Below are 16,799 nucleotides of genomic sequence, written 5' to 3'. Positions count from 1 at the left end.
TGCCTTCATGCTTTTATGCATTGACTTGCTGCCACATGATTGGCTGATTAGATATTTGCATTAACGAGCAGGTGTACAGGTGTACCTAATAAAGTGGCCACTGAGTGTACAGTAGCGAAATAATGATAAGGGAGTAGCAACCCAGTTGAAACTTGCCAAGTCGTGGGGAGAATATGCAAATAACACCAGAGATAAGGATCAAACCCACATACCTGTACTTACAGGGGAAATAACAGCAACTGCTGTGTTACCATGCCACCCGATCACATGGTAAGCAAAGCACAACAGCATTCTGCTTCAGCTGCATGGGCATCTATTTATTAACATACAGCACGGAATAGGCGCTTCCGGCCCCTCGAGTCACACCGGCCAGCAATCCCCAATTTAACCCTAGCCTAATCACGGGACAATTTATAATGACCAATTAACCTACCGACCAGTATGCCTTTGGACTGTGGGAGGGAACTGGAGTACCCAAAGGAAACCCACGCGGTTACTGGGAAACCCATGCTACACCTCCAAGATGTACAAACTCTTTAAGCAAATCCTTGCCGCTTATGATCTTAAACTAAACTGCAGGGAGTGGGGATTTCTCTTCCTCATGTAATGTTCTGCTCTGGATTACTTTGCTAAAAATATATTAGCATTTTAAACATATTAGCATTAGCAGAAAAAGGTTACTCAGTGCAACCTGCAACCTGCCTATGCTAGTGTTGATTCTCCACACAAGACTCCATCTGCCCTTCTTCACCTAATCCATTACCAGACTGATTTAGGGAGTGAGAAGGTCCTTCTATGAGGAGAGAGTAAATAAAATAGGTTTACATTCAATATAATATACCTGTCCTATTATTCAGAAATCTGAATGGTTCAATGTTTGGCTCTCTGGATGATGTATCACAATTCCCTTTAAGAAGCTGATTTCTTTGCTTCCTTTAACTCAGTGAATTCACTGGAAAAATTGTTGTCCTGCAAAGTCATTTCTAAAAATCAAAGTGAATTAAAAGGTTGTTGTGTGATTAGGATGAACATCCATCAATGTCCTGAGCATTCTGAAGCTTTACTGTATATTAAAATGTATAAAAATTCTTCAGTGAACTTGGGGCTAGGATAGAATATCATAGACAATGAGATGGCATGGAGAAGAAGTAAAATTCCTTCATTTGAGTAGGTTGTCATCCTTTGGACTTTGCCATTTTGCTGAGCCTATTGAATAGGATATACTGACAGTGTGTAAACACGACATTTTGTTTCTATTTAAATGATTGAATTAACTTAATAATGAACATCTTGTACACAAGATTATTTGTAATTTAGAAATGAAAACAGAACTGAAATATTTATAATTTCCATAGATACAACAGCAACATGTCCATGAATTCAAAGAATCAAAAATCCCATTCATCGAGAAGAGATGCAGCAGTGCTGAAGGTACTTCATGTCCAGTACACATAGAAGGCATCAAATTGGCAGAGATTGAATGTGGCATGGCAGGCAAACAATCTTTAGCAACCAGTTCTGGCCTATTCCCCAGCATTTCACAATAGCATAGCTGAGAATGTTCCTGCCCTAAGTATTCTTGGGCTGTTTGGGAAAAGGGAAGATTAAAATCCAGGCTTAATGCTTTGTTCTCCTGATCTTTGAGGATTTTGGACTTTTACAGGAGGAATCCATTGACCATAAGACATAGGAGCAGAATTAGACCATTCCAGAATGTACTCTACCATTCCATCATCGCTGATTTATTATCCCTCCCAAATCCATTCTCCTGCTGCCTTCTCCACAATCTTTGATACCCTGACTAATCAAGAACATATCAATCTCCACTTTAAACATACCCTATGGCTTGGCCTTCACAGATGTCTTTGGAAATGAATTCCACAGATTCATTGTCCTCTTGCTAAAGAAATTCCTCCTCCATTCTAAATGGATGTCCCTCTATTCTGAGGCTGTTCCCTCTGGTTTTAGATTCCCCCACTGTCGGAAACATTCTCTCAACATCCACTTTACTTAGGCCTTTCAATTTTTGATAGGTTTCAACCTAATCTAAACTTCAGGGAGTACAGCCCCAGAGCCGTCAAGTGCTCCTCATATGCTTTTTCATTCTCAGAAGCATACTCAAGAACCACCTCTGCACCCTCTCCAATGCCAGCACATCTTGGCTCATATGGGGCCCAAAGGTACTCACTATGCTCCAGGTGTGGTCTCACCAGTGCCTTATAAAGCCTCAGCATTACATCCCTGCCTTGTCTTATAATCCTCTTGAAATGAACGCTAACATCACATTTGCCTTCCCCACCACCGACGCAACCTGCAAGTAAGCCTTTGGAATCGGGTTACTAGCTGGTTTTCCTTAACATTTCCTTGAGAGGTAACAGAGTAGTGTTATATTTGTCTCCTAGCACCCTCCTGTCACTTCCTGCGACTGTTCGTGAGGAATTACTGCAAACAGCAAATATTGGGAAACAAATGTGTTCTAAATTTTTAAGGTCACCTGATGCTTTACCCAACTACCTTCTACTGTACAGGTAAGAGTGAATGTTGATGTGGCAAGTGCATCCATAGTTCCCTGAACAGGTTGATAGGGCATGCTTGACTTTATTAATCAGGCATTAAGTTCAAAACTTGGAACTTTATATGCGTCTTTATAAGATGCTAGTTAGCCTGTGTCTGGAGTCTCGCGTTCATTTCTGGTTACGCCATTGTAGGAGGGATAGGGAGGTTTTAGAGAGGGTGCAGAAGAGGATAACCAGCATGAACATAGAACAGTACAGCACGGTACGAGCCTTTCAGTCACTTGTTTAATGCAAAAGTCATAGGCACATGTATGTAGCTAGAGTGCCTAAGACCTTTGCATTGTGCTGTATTTGTCAACGTGAGGTGGGACAGCAAGTTTCTGATCTGGATGGAGCAAAGGATGTTGGAAATGGTGAGGGTGAAGCGACGTGGGAAGGGTGTGGGACAGGTGCCAGAAAACGAGTGCTAGGGCAGTGGCTGGCCCTGATAAAGACACCCCCAGTCCCGGGACACCAGGCAAGATCATTTGATTCCAAACAATTGGTTTATTGATAATTGCAAATGTCTCCTTGGTACAGGGGTTCCCAACTTTTTTTGTGCCATGGACCCCGACCATTAACCAAGGGGTCTGTGAACCCCAGACTGGGAACCTCGGTCTCATGCATCCCACTCCCTCCCCTCTCACTTCATCTTCTCCCAGCCATAATTCTCCTCTCCCTGCCCCCTTCTTGCTCTTAGTCCACAATAGAGACCCATATTAGAACCGGATTTATAGGTTTATCATCATTTACATATGTCATGAAATTAGTTTGTACTGCTGCTGCAAATAAACAGTGCATTACATAAAATTACTACAGTACTGTACAGTAGGCACCCTAGCTGAATACAGTATATGTGCCTACGACTTTTGTGCAGTACTGTACTTCAAGTTCAATCTAACGGTTCACTCCCACATAGCCCCCTCCGGTTTTGTTTCATCCACCTGTCTATCTACCAGTCTTATAAATGTCCCTAATTTATCTGCCTCACCCCACCACCCATAACAGCATGTTCCATGCACCCACATCTCTGCGGGTAAAAATAAAACAACCTCTGACACTCTTCCTCTACTTTCTTTTCAACATCTTAAACTTACGCTCCTTTGTATTAGCCATTTCGGCCCGGGGGGGGGGGGGCGGGGGGAACTATGGCCATCCAATTGATCTATGCCACTTATCTTCTTGTACATCTCTATCAAGTCACCTCTCATCCTCATTCACTCCAAATTGAAAAGCCCTAGCTCACTCAACCTATCCTCATAAGACATGCTCTCTAATCCAGGCACCGTTCAAAAAATCTCCTCTGCACCCTCCCTAATGCATCCACACCCTTCCTATAATGAGGTGACCAGATCTTAAAGCAATACTCCAAGTGAGGTCTAACCAGAGTTTTATAGAGCTGCAACATTGCCCCCTGGCTCTTCAACTTGGTCCCCCATCTAATGAAGGGCAACACACCTTCTCAGCCACCCTATCATCTTGTGCAGCAATTTGAGGTGTATATTGATGTGAACCCCAAGATCCCTTTGCTTCTCCACACTATTAAGAATCCTGCCACTAACCCGATAATTTGCCTTCAATTTTGGCCTTCCAAAGTGAATCACTTCACACTCTTCCAGATTGAACACCATCTACCATTATCTCAGTGTACATCTTCATGCTGTCAATGTCCTGTTGCAACCTTCAATTACCTTCTAAACTCTCCACACCATCAACCTTCATGTCATCTGCAAACTTATTAACCCACTCCTCCACGTCCTTGTCCAAGTGGTTAGAAAAATGACAAAGAGCAGGGTTCCCAGAACAGATCCTTACGGAACACCATTTGTCACTGCCATCCAGGTAAAAAATGCTCCATCTACCACTACCCTCTGTTTTCTATGGACAGGACAACTCAGAATCCGTGAAGCCAATTTTCACAGCGTCCCATGCCTCCTAACTTTCTGAATGAGCCTGCCGTGGATAACCTTGACAAGTGCTTATTAAGATCCATGAACGCCACATCCACTGCTCTTCCTTCATTAATATGCTTTGTCACTTCCTCTAAGAATTCAATCAGGCCCATGAGGCATGTTTGCCCCTGTCAAAGTCATGTTGATTCCTAACCAGGTAATGCTTCTCCAAGCACTTGTAAATCTTGTCCCTAAGAATTCCCTCCAATAATTGCCCACAACTGATGTAAGCCTCACTAATCTATAATTGCCACAGTCATCCTGGAGTTTTCCTTAATCTTACTCACCAAGGCCTTCTCAGGTCCCCATCTAGTTCTCCGACGTTCAATCTTAAGCTCCTTTCTGGCTACTTTATAATTCTCAAGAGCCCTCTCTGATCTGTGCTTCCAACACCTTAAGTATGTTTCCTCCTTCCTCTTTCCTCCTTGACTAGCTGTTCTACATCTCTTGTCAACCATGGTTTCTTCACCCTACCATTCTTTCCTTGCTTCAACAAGGTGAGCTTACCCAGAACCCCATGCAAGTGTTCCCTAAACACCCTCAACATTTCCATTGTACATTCCCAATTAATGCTCCCAACTTCCTGCCTCGTAGTATTCTAATTCCCCTCCTGCAATTAAATACTTTCCTATACCACCTGCCCCTACCTCGCACCTTTCCAAAATTATCCTCCTGATCTGCACCTCAGTATCTTAGAGGGATCAGTACCCCATGATCCTCTCATATCCCCTTTTCCAATCATCTGTCCAGCTCTTGGCTCCATCCCTCCCCCTCCTGTCTTCTCCTATCATTTTGGATCTCCCCTCCCTCCCCCTCTCACTTTCAAATCTCTTACTAACTCTTCCTTCAGTTAGTCCTGACGAAGGGTCTCGGCCTGAAACGTCGACTGTACCTCTTCCTAGAGATGCTGCCCGGCCTGCTGCGTTCACCAGCAACTTTGATGTGTGTTGCTCTCAGTATCTCTTTTTTTTGCGGGTATATAGAAAGCTCCAAATAGAGTGGTTGCTCTTTTCCTTATTTTCACCTGCACTGACTCGGTCGACAATTCCTCCGGGATGTCCTCTTTTTCAGCAGCTATGATACTATCCACGATTTCGCCATCTCTTTTACCTCCTTCCTCGTCCCTTTTGAAACATCTAAACCCTGGAACATCTAGCAGCTACTCCTGCCCTTGTGACAGCCAAGTCTCTGCAATGGCCACAACATTATAGCTCCACGTGCTGACCCATTGACCCATGCACCAAGTTCATTGGCCTTGTTGCTGATATTTCTCGCATCAAAACAAACACATTTCAACTCATTCAACTGCAAATATGCTCTTTCTACTGGCTGTCCTTCCTCACATTCTCTCTGAAAGCTGCATATAACTTTTGCAACATTGCTCCATCCTCTGACCTAATCACTCTGGTTCCCAAACCCCTGCCAAGCTAAATTAAACTCTGCCCAATGGCTTTAGCAAACCTGCCTACAGGGTTATTGGTCCCCCTTGAGTCAGGTATAACCTGAACCTTTTGTACAGGTCATTCCTTTCCCAGAAAAGTTCTCAGTAATCCACAAATCTGGAATCATACCCCCAACACTAATTTCTCAGCCACACATTCATCCTATTCATACCCACATTGTTGTGTGGCACAGGCAGCAATTTAGAGATGGCCACCCTTGAAGTCCTGCTTTCCAGATACCCACCGGGCTACCTACATTCAGGACCTCGTCCCTTTATCCAGCTATGATGTTGGTACTAATATGTGCCATGATTTATTGCTGCTCACCATCCTCCTCAAGAATGCTGTTGACCTGATCTGAACATCCTTAACCCTGGCGCCTGGGAGGCAATATATTAGGATGCTGCCTAGATTAGAAAGCATGTACTATGAGGAGAGCTTAGACAAACTTGAGTTCTTATTTTTGCAGTGGCAAAGGTTGAGGAGAGACCTTATAAGTTTATCAGAGGCATTGATAAAGTAGGCAGCTGGTATCTTCCCCCCTATCCCAAGATTGAAATACCTGATACTAGAGGGCATGAATGTAAGGTGAGATTGGTAAATTCAAAGGAGATGTGTGGGTTAGTGTGAGTGCCTGGAATGCATTGTGGAGCTGGTGGTAGAGGCAAATATAACTGAGGTATTTAAGATGCTGTTCGATAAGCACATGAATATACATAGAATGGAGAGGATATGGGCATTGTGTCAGCAGAAGGGATTAGTTTAATTAGTCATTTAATTTCTAGTTTAATTTGAGTGACAAAACATTGTAGGCCGAAGAGCTTGATCCTGTACTTTACTGTTGTCCGTTCCAGGGTCTGTCTCAAAAACTGGAGCACAATATGGGCTAGACAATAGAACAACTGCTTGATGATCATTCAGCATCTGTGACTATCGTTGTGGAGCTAATGAGTTGTGTTTCTATTTTAGGAACAAAAGGATGTTGCATTCATGCCACAGTCAGAGAGTTTGTCCATTGAGCTGTTTGTACCAGATGAAACAGCCAATAACCTGATCCAAAATGGAGACACAAACAATGGGCCACAGAAGGAAGTCTGGTTCAATGCATTTGGTGTACCAGAGGCACGTCAGGCACGGAAGGAACAGAGAAGTATATCAGTTAAGGTCAGTCACCGTAATTTGTGAAAATCCCAATGAGATTATGCCCCTAAACTGCCTTGGAATTGTAACCTCGCTTGTTACTTTTTTCGGAACAAGTGCTACACATGCCCTTACACTTCCTCCCTTACCACCATTCAGGGCCCCAGACAGTCCTTCCAGGTGAGGCAACACTTCACCTGTGAGTCGACTGCGTCCGGTGCTCCCGGTGTGGCCTTCTATATGTTGGCGAGACCCGACGCAGACCGGGAGACTGTTTTGCTGAACACCTACGCTCTGTCTGCCAGAGAAAGCAGGATCTCCCAGTGGCCACACATTTTAATTCCACATCCCACTCCCATTCTGACGTGTCTATCCACGGCCTCCTCTACTGTAAAAATGAAGCCACACTCAGGTTGGAGGAACATTTTTTTTAGGAGTTCAGTGAAACCATCTTGTTACTTTTTTTCCTGATTTTTGTGGCCAGTGTGGTAAGTTAGGGGTCAGTTTAGGAGAGGACACAGGGATGAGGGGACTGAGAAGTCGGGGTAGTAAATGAAGAGTTGGGGGAAGGAGTCAGAGGTCAGGTTGGGTACTCTTGAGGTTGAAGGCCAGCAATCCCTGAGGTTGGCGAGCCCTGGGGTCAGAGTTCTGAGGTCAGTGTATCCCGAGATTGGAAGCTCAAGGTCAGTCAGCAAGTCCTGATGTCGGAGTTCTGTGTTTGGTGACTCCTGGGGTTGAAGCCCATAAGTCGGTGAATATGGAGGTTGAAGACCAGGGGTTGAAGCCCTCAGGATAACGAGTCCTGAGGTTGAAGCCTTAAAGTCATTGATTCTGGATATCAGGCCCTAAGTCTGTGAGCCCAGGGCTAGATGGGATGGCCTGTCCTGGGGTGGGTGTGTGTGTGTGTGGTGGAGTGATGGAAAAGGGTCTGTTTTGCTGCTGCTGCTTGTTGTACAGTCGCGTGTTGTTCTGAGCATTTGGCACCAGAAATTGTGGCAACAAGTCTCAATTAAATTCACCCTGAGCTTCATTTGTTGCAAAGAAAGATCTTCCCTTCGTAAATACAGGTTTCCCCCGCCATCCTATGAAACGGTTCATAAGCCGGAATGTTGTAAAGTGAAGAAGCAATTGCCATTTATTTATATGGGGAAAAAGTTGTGAGCGTTCACAGACCCAAAAATTAACCTACAAAATCATGCCAAATAACACATAAAACCTAAAATAACAGTAACATATAGTAAAAGCAGGAATGATTTGATAAATACACAGCCTATATAAAGTAGAAATACTTTTCTGCAATCATTGCAGCACTGTCCACCGTAGTGAAAATCTCAAGCAAGCACTCTCGGCAGAAATACTCAGTGCAAGTGCTCTCGGCAGAAACACTTGGCAGAAGCACTCTCTCCAGTAACCTTTAAGCTATGAAGCTGCCAAATCATACCAAATAACACATAAAAATACACAGCCTATATAAAGTAGAAATAATGTATGTACGGTGTATTATCACTTAGCAGAATCGGGAAGACAGCGAGCACACTAATGATGGTGTATTAGGCTGGGTCGTCGGAGGTTGGGGTGGTGGGACACTGGGGTGTCATCTCATCGTCATCTGTTTCCATCAGGGCAGGCAGGTCATCTCCTATTTCTGCCTGCCTCGATGTCGAAGGTCGAGGTTTGTCATCCGCTGTGGCTGATGTGGAAGGCTTGCTTGGCTGCTTAGCCTTGCGCATTTTTCTATCATACAGTTCTTTGTAAGTACTCAAACCATCTTGCAAATATGCCCTAAACTGACATACCCTTTCAAAATTAAAGTCGTACTTTATCATTGCAGCGAAAATCGCACGCAGTTGCTTCACGTTCAGTTCCTGGACGACTTCACTTTTGGTCCGTTCGCTACTGCATTCGGTTTCGATTGTTATCCTTTCCTCTTCCAATTGCACCAGCTCTTCATCTATCGGTTCTCAGTCATGGGATGCCAAAACCTCTTCAACATCATCTTCGTCAGCTTCCACAAGCCAAACTCACTTTGTTCTTACTTCGTTCACCATGATCAAAACGCTTAATTATGTCTAGTTTTACGCTGTGTAACACCCTTATGAGCTCTTTTAGGCTTTTTCGATACCTTAGAACTCATCTTGCTAACCGATGCTCAAAGTAAATCGACATGAAGCACAGATGCTCACAGGCATGTGTTTAAGCAATGCCGGGTAGAATGCAGTTCCGGGGGAGGAGCTTGGCTGTTCGGGGGGCGCGCTGCCTTTTTTTCGTAACAGTTTATTACCTGTTTTTTAGCGAAAACAGGTAACATGTAGGTCTTTCATAACAGCGAGGTGTCATAAAGCGAACGTTCGAAAAGCCTGTATAATTTTCCAGACTGAGCATAATCTCTTTATGTATTCACTCTGATTATTCTATGCCATTTCACAGTCCTCCATCTTACTATTAATGCCATTATCACCTGTTATTTTTTTTCTCTGGAGACTGAACAAAGTATCCACTTGAAATAATGGAGACACAAAGACTGCAGATACTGTTACAGGGGGCGAAAAATCTGCTGGATGAACTCGGGGGTCAGGCACCATTGGTGGGGGCGGGGGGGGGGAGTTGGAAGGTTCAGGCTGAAACACTGCATAAGATCTGATGCAAGGTCTCAGCTACTTGTAGAAACATAAACTGTCCACTCCCTTTCCAGATACAACCTGCCCTTTGAGTTCCTCCAATAGATTGCATTTTGCCCTTAGAATTATATAGTTCATATCTTTGCGCACAGGCTGTAAATTTGGACATCAGTTGCTGCTTTCTTTGCTTTGTTATCTCTTTGCTTTTTGGGTTTATAAATAAAATTCCACAACTTTCTTAATTTTACAGACCAATCTTTTGTCATGTACCCACATTGTCGTCTTAATTTTCTCCTTTACTTCACTTGAACTATGTGCGTGTGATGTGACTTTTTCATTGTACCTGTGCATACATATACTTGCACATAATGACAATAAACTTGACTTTTGTCCTTCCACTCCCCTTCAGGCTGTTTATACTGTCGATCACAATAACTACATTGTAAACCTAACTTGTACTCTTGTCAATGTCAACACTGGCTTCGCTTTGAAAGTTCGCTTTTTTTTCTTTTTGGGAATATTTTTGGTCTGAATCCACACTAGTTCTCCTTAGAAATTTCCTAACTACTCAAATGTTCAAGTTTCCAGTTGGATTAATCATACTTTTAATTGGTAAAAGTGGTCTTGGTTCACTTTATTCCTGGTGTGCTTGGCCCATTGGCATAAATCCATTAAGTTTTATGGAAGGGGGATTTTTACCACCAAAATGGTCTCCATTGCCATTCTTTCCAATGACCCAGTTCAATCCTCAAACTGCTTTTTATTCTGTTAAAACAATGTAAAGTGCCATTTTTATTTTATTCTGAAGGCAGCTCTAGAAGATTACCTCTCTCTTTCTCCCTCTCTCTTTAGGCAATGGATACTCCATTGTCCAGTCAATATGAACAAGAGGTACGACCATGCATTGATCTCATTGACTCGCTGAGAGGATTTGGTGTGGACAGAGATCTGGGGCTTCCAGCCATTGCAGTGATTGGTGATCAGAGCTCTGGGAAGAGCTCAGTTTTGGAGGCCCTCTCTGGAGTGTCACTTCCCAGAGGGAGTGGTAAGAGACTGTTGGAGTCAATCATTAACTGTTTGTCTGTAGATTTATTTGTTGTATGTAGATGCCCAACTCATAGTTGTGAACTATATACTGTATGTTTGGATAGATGTGGTGCTACAAATGCATATTGAAGGAGGCTTGGGTGTCATAAGAGGCCAGCCTTCACCCTTCTAACTACTTTATTACTTTATGGTCGCCCAACAATTGATGCTAGAGCGTACAATCATCACAGCGATATCTGATTCTGCACTTCGCGCTCCCTGGAGTACAAATTGATAGTAAATATAATAAAAATTTAAATTATAAATCATAAATAGAATAGGGAAAGTAAGGTACTGCAAAAAAAAAATGAGAGGCAGATCCAGATATTTGGAGGGTACAGCCCAGATCTGGGTCAGGATCCATTCAGTTGGAAAGAAGCTGTTTCCAAATCTGGCTGTACGAGTCTTCTAGCTCCTGAGCCTTCCCCGGAGGGAAGGGGGATGAAAAGTGTGTTGGCTGAGTGGGTGGTGTCCTTGATTATCCTGGCAGCACTGCTCCGACAGCGTGCGGTGTAAAATGAGTCCAAGGACGGAAGATTGGTTTGTGTGATGTGCTGGGCTGTGTTCACAATCTTCTGCAGCTTCTTCTGGTCGTAGACAGGACAACTTCCATACCAGGTTGCGATGCACCCTAGAAGAATGCTTTCTACTGTGTCTAATCTTCCATTAAGTGGAAGGGGGCTTTGAAGAAAATACCTTTCCCTCAAAGGCAGAAAGAAAGAACATCGAAATGAAAGAAACACTGGCTGGATCTTTGCCAATAAACATGTTCTTGGATCAAACTACAAGAAATTTGTAAACAATTGCAGAGATTATCTTTTAAGGGAAGGATTGACAAAGATTGGTCTGATCAACCACCCGTCTCTGTCTTGTGTTTTCACTAGCCCTGTAACAGCTAATGCCTTACCATATAGATTTTTCAAACCTGCCCAAAGAAATTGTTCACCCTGATCAATTGTTCCCAATACTCCACATTACAATCCTAGAATCACAAAGCATTTATAAACTTGCATGCCTAATAACGTAATCACATAGTTCACATGTGCATTGAATATTCCATTAGCTTCCATTATTTCTTCCAGTTACCTCAAAAGTATCTCCTTCCATTTTATGGTGTATTCTTCTGTTGAGTCTGTGCTGAATCCTAATCTATCCCAATCTCCCTTATCCCCACGTTTCCTCACAACCCTGCAAATTGATCTCTCTCACGCACCTCTCTAGTTCCCTTGTGAAGCTACAACTGATTCCGTTTCCACTTCTCCTGCCACCAATGGGTTCCTGATCATTTGCTGAACCTCATATTTAAGAAATGTGTTCTCATTTTTGTTTGTCCAAAATTTTAAATATGTTCGCATAGGCCTTTGAAGTATCTGCTAAAATGGGAAAAATCAAGGTGGTGGGAATGTCAGTTGTGTTTTTGACACCCAGGAGGGGATCAGATTTATTGATCAGTTGTTAGAGAAGGCCATCACAGCAGCCAGTTGAAAAAAGGTTAAGAAGTAGGTGGACATCTTTCCGGAAAAAAGAAAGAAATGAAGGTATGTAGCCAGATGACGATGATTGTAATCAAGTCTAGCTGGGTATAATTTGATTCCTTAAATGTCTCTAAGGGAGAAATGTGTCTTGTGTGGTTACTCTAAGTCAGCAATATTCCATCAGCATCCTGTGTGCTCTACCCAAGAAACAGCACCTGCAGTGTTGGCCCTGCTATCCAAAACAAGTTCCTTCTTCCTGTGTTCCAGGCAATTGTCCTCCTAATAAACATTTGAGAGCAATCATGTACAGAATTACATGATCAAATCTGGTTGAACCAACTCAATTGCTGAAGTGCAATAACAGCATCTAAAGTAGAAAATATTTCAGTCCTTCTATCTGCTATTCCTTTGCAGTACTAAAAGTGTCAATTAAAGAAATGCTATTAAATAGGAAGTTATTTTTAAGGTAATTGCTGGAAATAATGGTGGCGTGGCAAAGCAGTTAGCATAACACTTTACAGCAGTAGTGATCATGATCAGGATTCAATTCATGCCACTGTCTGTACATTCTCCCCGTGAACGTATGGGTTTCCTTCCACATTCCAGAGACATGTAGTTTAGGGTTAGTAAGTTGTGGCCCTTCTATGCTACAGCTGGGAGCATGGTGAAACTTCTGGGCTGCCCTCATCACATTTTTGCACCGTGCTTGTCTTTGACACAAGAGATGCATTTCAACGTATGTTTCGACATACATGTGACAAATAAAGCTAATCATTATCTTCTTCAAAGAATAAGTATCCAAGTTGTACATTTCTACTATCAGATGCATAGCAAGTAGGTTTAGTTTTTCTCAGTTCCTTTGCCTCCCCCACATCTGTTCCATGATGCAGCTTCCCATTCCAGAACATCAGAGATGTCATCCTTCAAAAAATAGGGTTTCCCATCCTCTGCTATTGATGCTGCCCTCACCTCCATTTCCCAAGCATCTGTGCTCACCCCATCTTCCCGTTGCCTTTACAGCGATAGCGTTTCTCTTGTTCATACCTACTGCATCCAACACATCATCCTGTGCAGCTTCTGTCATCTCCAAAGGGATCCTACCACTCTGCATTTCTTTACCTCTAGTCACTCCCCCAGCTTTTCACAGGGATCACTCCCTCCATAATTCTCTCGTCCATTCATTCCCCCCCACCCACTAATCTCCCTTCTGGCACTTATCTCTGCAAGCGGTCTAAGTGCTACACCTGCCCTTACACCTCCTCCCTCACCTCCATTCAGGGCCCCAAGCAGTCCTTCCAAGTGAGGCAACACTTCACCTGTGAATCTGCTGTTGTGTTCGGTGCCTCCAGTGTTCCCTGCTATACGTTGGTGAGACCTGTCGTAAAATTGGGGGACCGCTTGTGGGACTTGCTCGCGGCCAAATGTTTTAATTCCAATTTCTATTGCCATTCCGACATGTCAGTCCAAGGTCGCCTCTTGGACCAAGGTGAGGCCACACTCTGGGTGAATGAACAACATCTTGTATTTCGTTTGGTTGGCCTCCAACCTGATGGCACGAGTATCAATTTTTTTTTTCCTTCTGGTAATGAAAAATTTGTCCCCTCTTCCTCTATTCCCCACTCTGGCATTTTACCTCTCCTCACTTCCCCCTGACTCCCCTCCTCCTTTCCTTTTGCCAATGATCCACTCTTGTATCAGATTCCTTCTTCTCCAGCCCTTTACCTTTCCCATCCACCTGGCTTTCCCTAACACCTTCCAGCTAGCCTCTTTCCCCTTCCCCCACAGCTTTTTATTCTGGCATCTTCCCCCTTAGTTTTCAGTCCTGAAGAAGGATGACAGCCCAAAACATCAATTTAAAAAAAAATCTTTTCCATAGATGCTGCCTGACCTGCTGAGTTCTTCGAGCATTTGGTGTGTGCTGCTTTGGATTTCCAACATCAGCAGACTTTCTCATGTTTAGATTAATGAGAGTACTGATCAGCCATAGTAGATCTGATTGGCCAATATCCCTGTCAATCAAGTATATTGACACATTTTTATTTGTTCTGAGAATATAGACCTCAGTGGCAGCCATGGCACTGAACTGGTTTATCGGGCATTTTCAATTAAGAGTCAAATATTTTGGCATATCTGGAGTCACATAGACATCAGGCTGAGAAAGGATAGCTGATTTTCTTTCCCAACAGTAAAGATTCAGTAGTTTCATGATCACCATTACTAATACCCATTTTATTTCCAGACTTGAATTTAAAATTTATTAGCAGCTATGGGAGTTCTGAGTCTCTGGTCAATATCCCACATGTTTTGGAATTTCATCCAGTAATTAATTACTATGGTTCTACATTCTGATCTTATGAACATTTCTAATATAAACATTCCCCACCCGTGCATTTTGCAACAATAATTATCGTGGTTTTATGGGACATGTTGTTTCAAAGGTACAATTTAATGTCCGAGAAATGTATACAATATACTTTGTAAATCCTGAAATGCTTTTTCTTTGCAACCATCCTCAAAAACAGAGGAGTGCCCCAAAGAATGAACAACAGTTAAATGTTAGAACCCAAAGTCCCCCCAGCTCCCCTCCCTCTCGTGCGTAAGCAGCAGTGAGCAATGATCCCCCTCTCCCACCTGCAAAAATAAACATCGGCACCTGCTACCGAGCACTCAAGCATGATCAAAGCAACAGCAAAGTCACAGATTTGCAGTATGCCAAAGACTACTCATTCACCTGGTATTCGCCATACCACAGATTCTCTTTCTCCCTAATAAGGGAGAAAGAGTTGTCTCCGTTTTCCCAGTTAGCGGGGAGACATAACAAACAACTCGCTGGTTTACGATGTTTAAAGTCCGTTACGTCACTTTTTTTCAAGCTCTGTGCCCAAAAATCTGGGCACACAGCCGTAGATATTCCAACTTCCTTGACGACACGAGTCTCCTGCCATGACACCGACCCTGGATCTGCCTGTCTCCAGAGCCCTGAGATCCTAGGCTTCCAAATCTGAGCCGGACTCTTAGGCCAAGCCCTTGGCGTGCGGAATAACAACGGCTGGTTATGAAACCCCGAGAGCGGGTCCCATTCCCGTAAAGAACCGTAATCAGCGTGCAACTCCCGGTCAGGGTCTTCAAAAGAAGCCTGAAAGGGAAAGATAAAGATATTAAAGATGGGAATAGAGCTGTTTCCGAAGATGCAAGCAAAGGCGTTGCCATTTAGCGCCATCATCACTCTGCTCCACCTTCTACATTCTGGGCATTCTTGAGTCTTTGTTCGCAAAATATATGGACGTGTTTCATACGCAATAGTTAGTTTGCTGTGAGTCATATGCCCAGCCCATCTTGAACTCACTGATTGACATGGTGTTGTCAACGCAATATGTTTAAAGGACTACATTTTGTAAAAAGCTAATCTGAAGACAGTATCATTAGTTCCTCAAATCTCAATTAATTTTTCAGTTAAGATGGTTTTTCAGAAGTAAGTGTTATTCTGTTGACCATTTGTTGGACTGACTTGTTTTCAGTAAGAGCATAAGATCTAGGAGAGAAATTAGTCCATTTGGCCAGTCCGAGTCTCTCTGCCATTCCATCATGGCTGATATATTATCAACCCTATTCTCCTGGCTTCTTCCTATAATCCTTGATGCCATAAGACATAGGAGCCTAATTAGGCCATTTGGCCATTGAATCCATTCCGCTGTTCCATTATGGTTAATTTATTATCCTCTCAACCCCATTCTTTTGCCCTTTCCCCATAACCTTTTATGCCCTGACTAATCAAGAACCTATCTTTAAATCTACCTATTGACTTGGCATCCACAGTTGCCTGTTGCAATGAATTCCACAGATTCACTACCCTCCAGTTGAAGAAATCCCTCCTCTTCTTTGTTCTAAATGGATATCCCTCTATTTTGAGGCTGTGCCCTTTGGTCCTAGATTCCCCCACTACAGGAAACACTCTCCAAAGATTCACTCAATCTAGGCCATTCAATATTTGGTAGGTTTCAGTGAGACTTCATTCTTCTAAACTCCAGTGAGCACATGGCCAGAACCATCAAATGCTCCTCATACTATATTTTAACATTTTCATTCCCAGAATTATTCTCCTGGACCCTCTCCAATGTCAGCGTCAGCACACCTTTTCCTAGATAAGGAGCCGGAAACTCTCACAATATTCCATTTGGTTTTCCAATACCTTATAAAGCCTCAGTATTACATCCTTGCTTTTATATTCTGGTCCTCTCAAAATAAATACCAATGTTGCCTTTGCCTTCCTTTTCACCAACTCAATTTGTGATTTAACCTTCAATGTATCCTGCACAAGGACTCCCAAGTCCCTTTGCACCTCAGATTTTTGAAATTACTCCCCATTTAGAAAATAGTCTGTCTCTATTCCTTCTACCAAAGTGCGTGACCATACACTTCCCCACACTGTATTTCATTTACCTCCTCTTTGCCCGTTCTTCTAATCTGACTGAGACCTTCTGCAGACTCTCTGCTTCCTCCATACTACCTGCCCCTTCACCTATTTTTTTTT

The 16,799-nt window shown here is 43.1% G+C and overlaps 1 protein-coding gene across 4 annotated transcripts in view; it reads left to right on the top strand.

Moving 5' to 3' along the window:
• Positions 1-16,799, top strand: part of LOC140198865 (interferon-induced GTP-binding protein Mx3-like) — a 44,742-nt gene that overhangs the window by 1,600 nt on the left and 26,343 nt on the right. For all 4 annotated transcript variants that reach the window (XM_072260035.1, XM_072260032.1, XM_072260034.1 and 1 more), the window contains exons 3-5: positions 1,356-1,431; positions 6,919-7,113; positions 10,560-10,752. In XM_072260035.1, coding sequence (XP_072116136.1) covers positions 1,369-1,431; positions 6,919-7,113; positions 10,560-10,752 — 451 coding nt within the window. In that variant the 5' untranslated portion in view covers positions 1,356-1,368. The remainder of the gene's footprint in view (positions 1-1,355; positions 1,432-6,918; positions 7,114-10,559; positions 10,753-16,799) is intronic.

The sequence above is a fragment of the Mobula birostris genome, chromosome 6, assembly GCF_030028105.1.
Source record: "Mobula birostris isolate sMobBir1 chromosome 6, sMobBir1.hap1, whole genome shotgun sequence".
Classification (NCBI taxonomy): Eukaryota; Metazoa; Chordata; class Chondrichthyes; order Myliobatiformes; family Myliobatidae; genus Mobula; species Mobula birostris.
The sequence above is the reverse complement of the archived record's forward strand: the minus strand, read 5'-3'. Positions and strand labels throughout refer to the sequence as shown.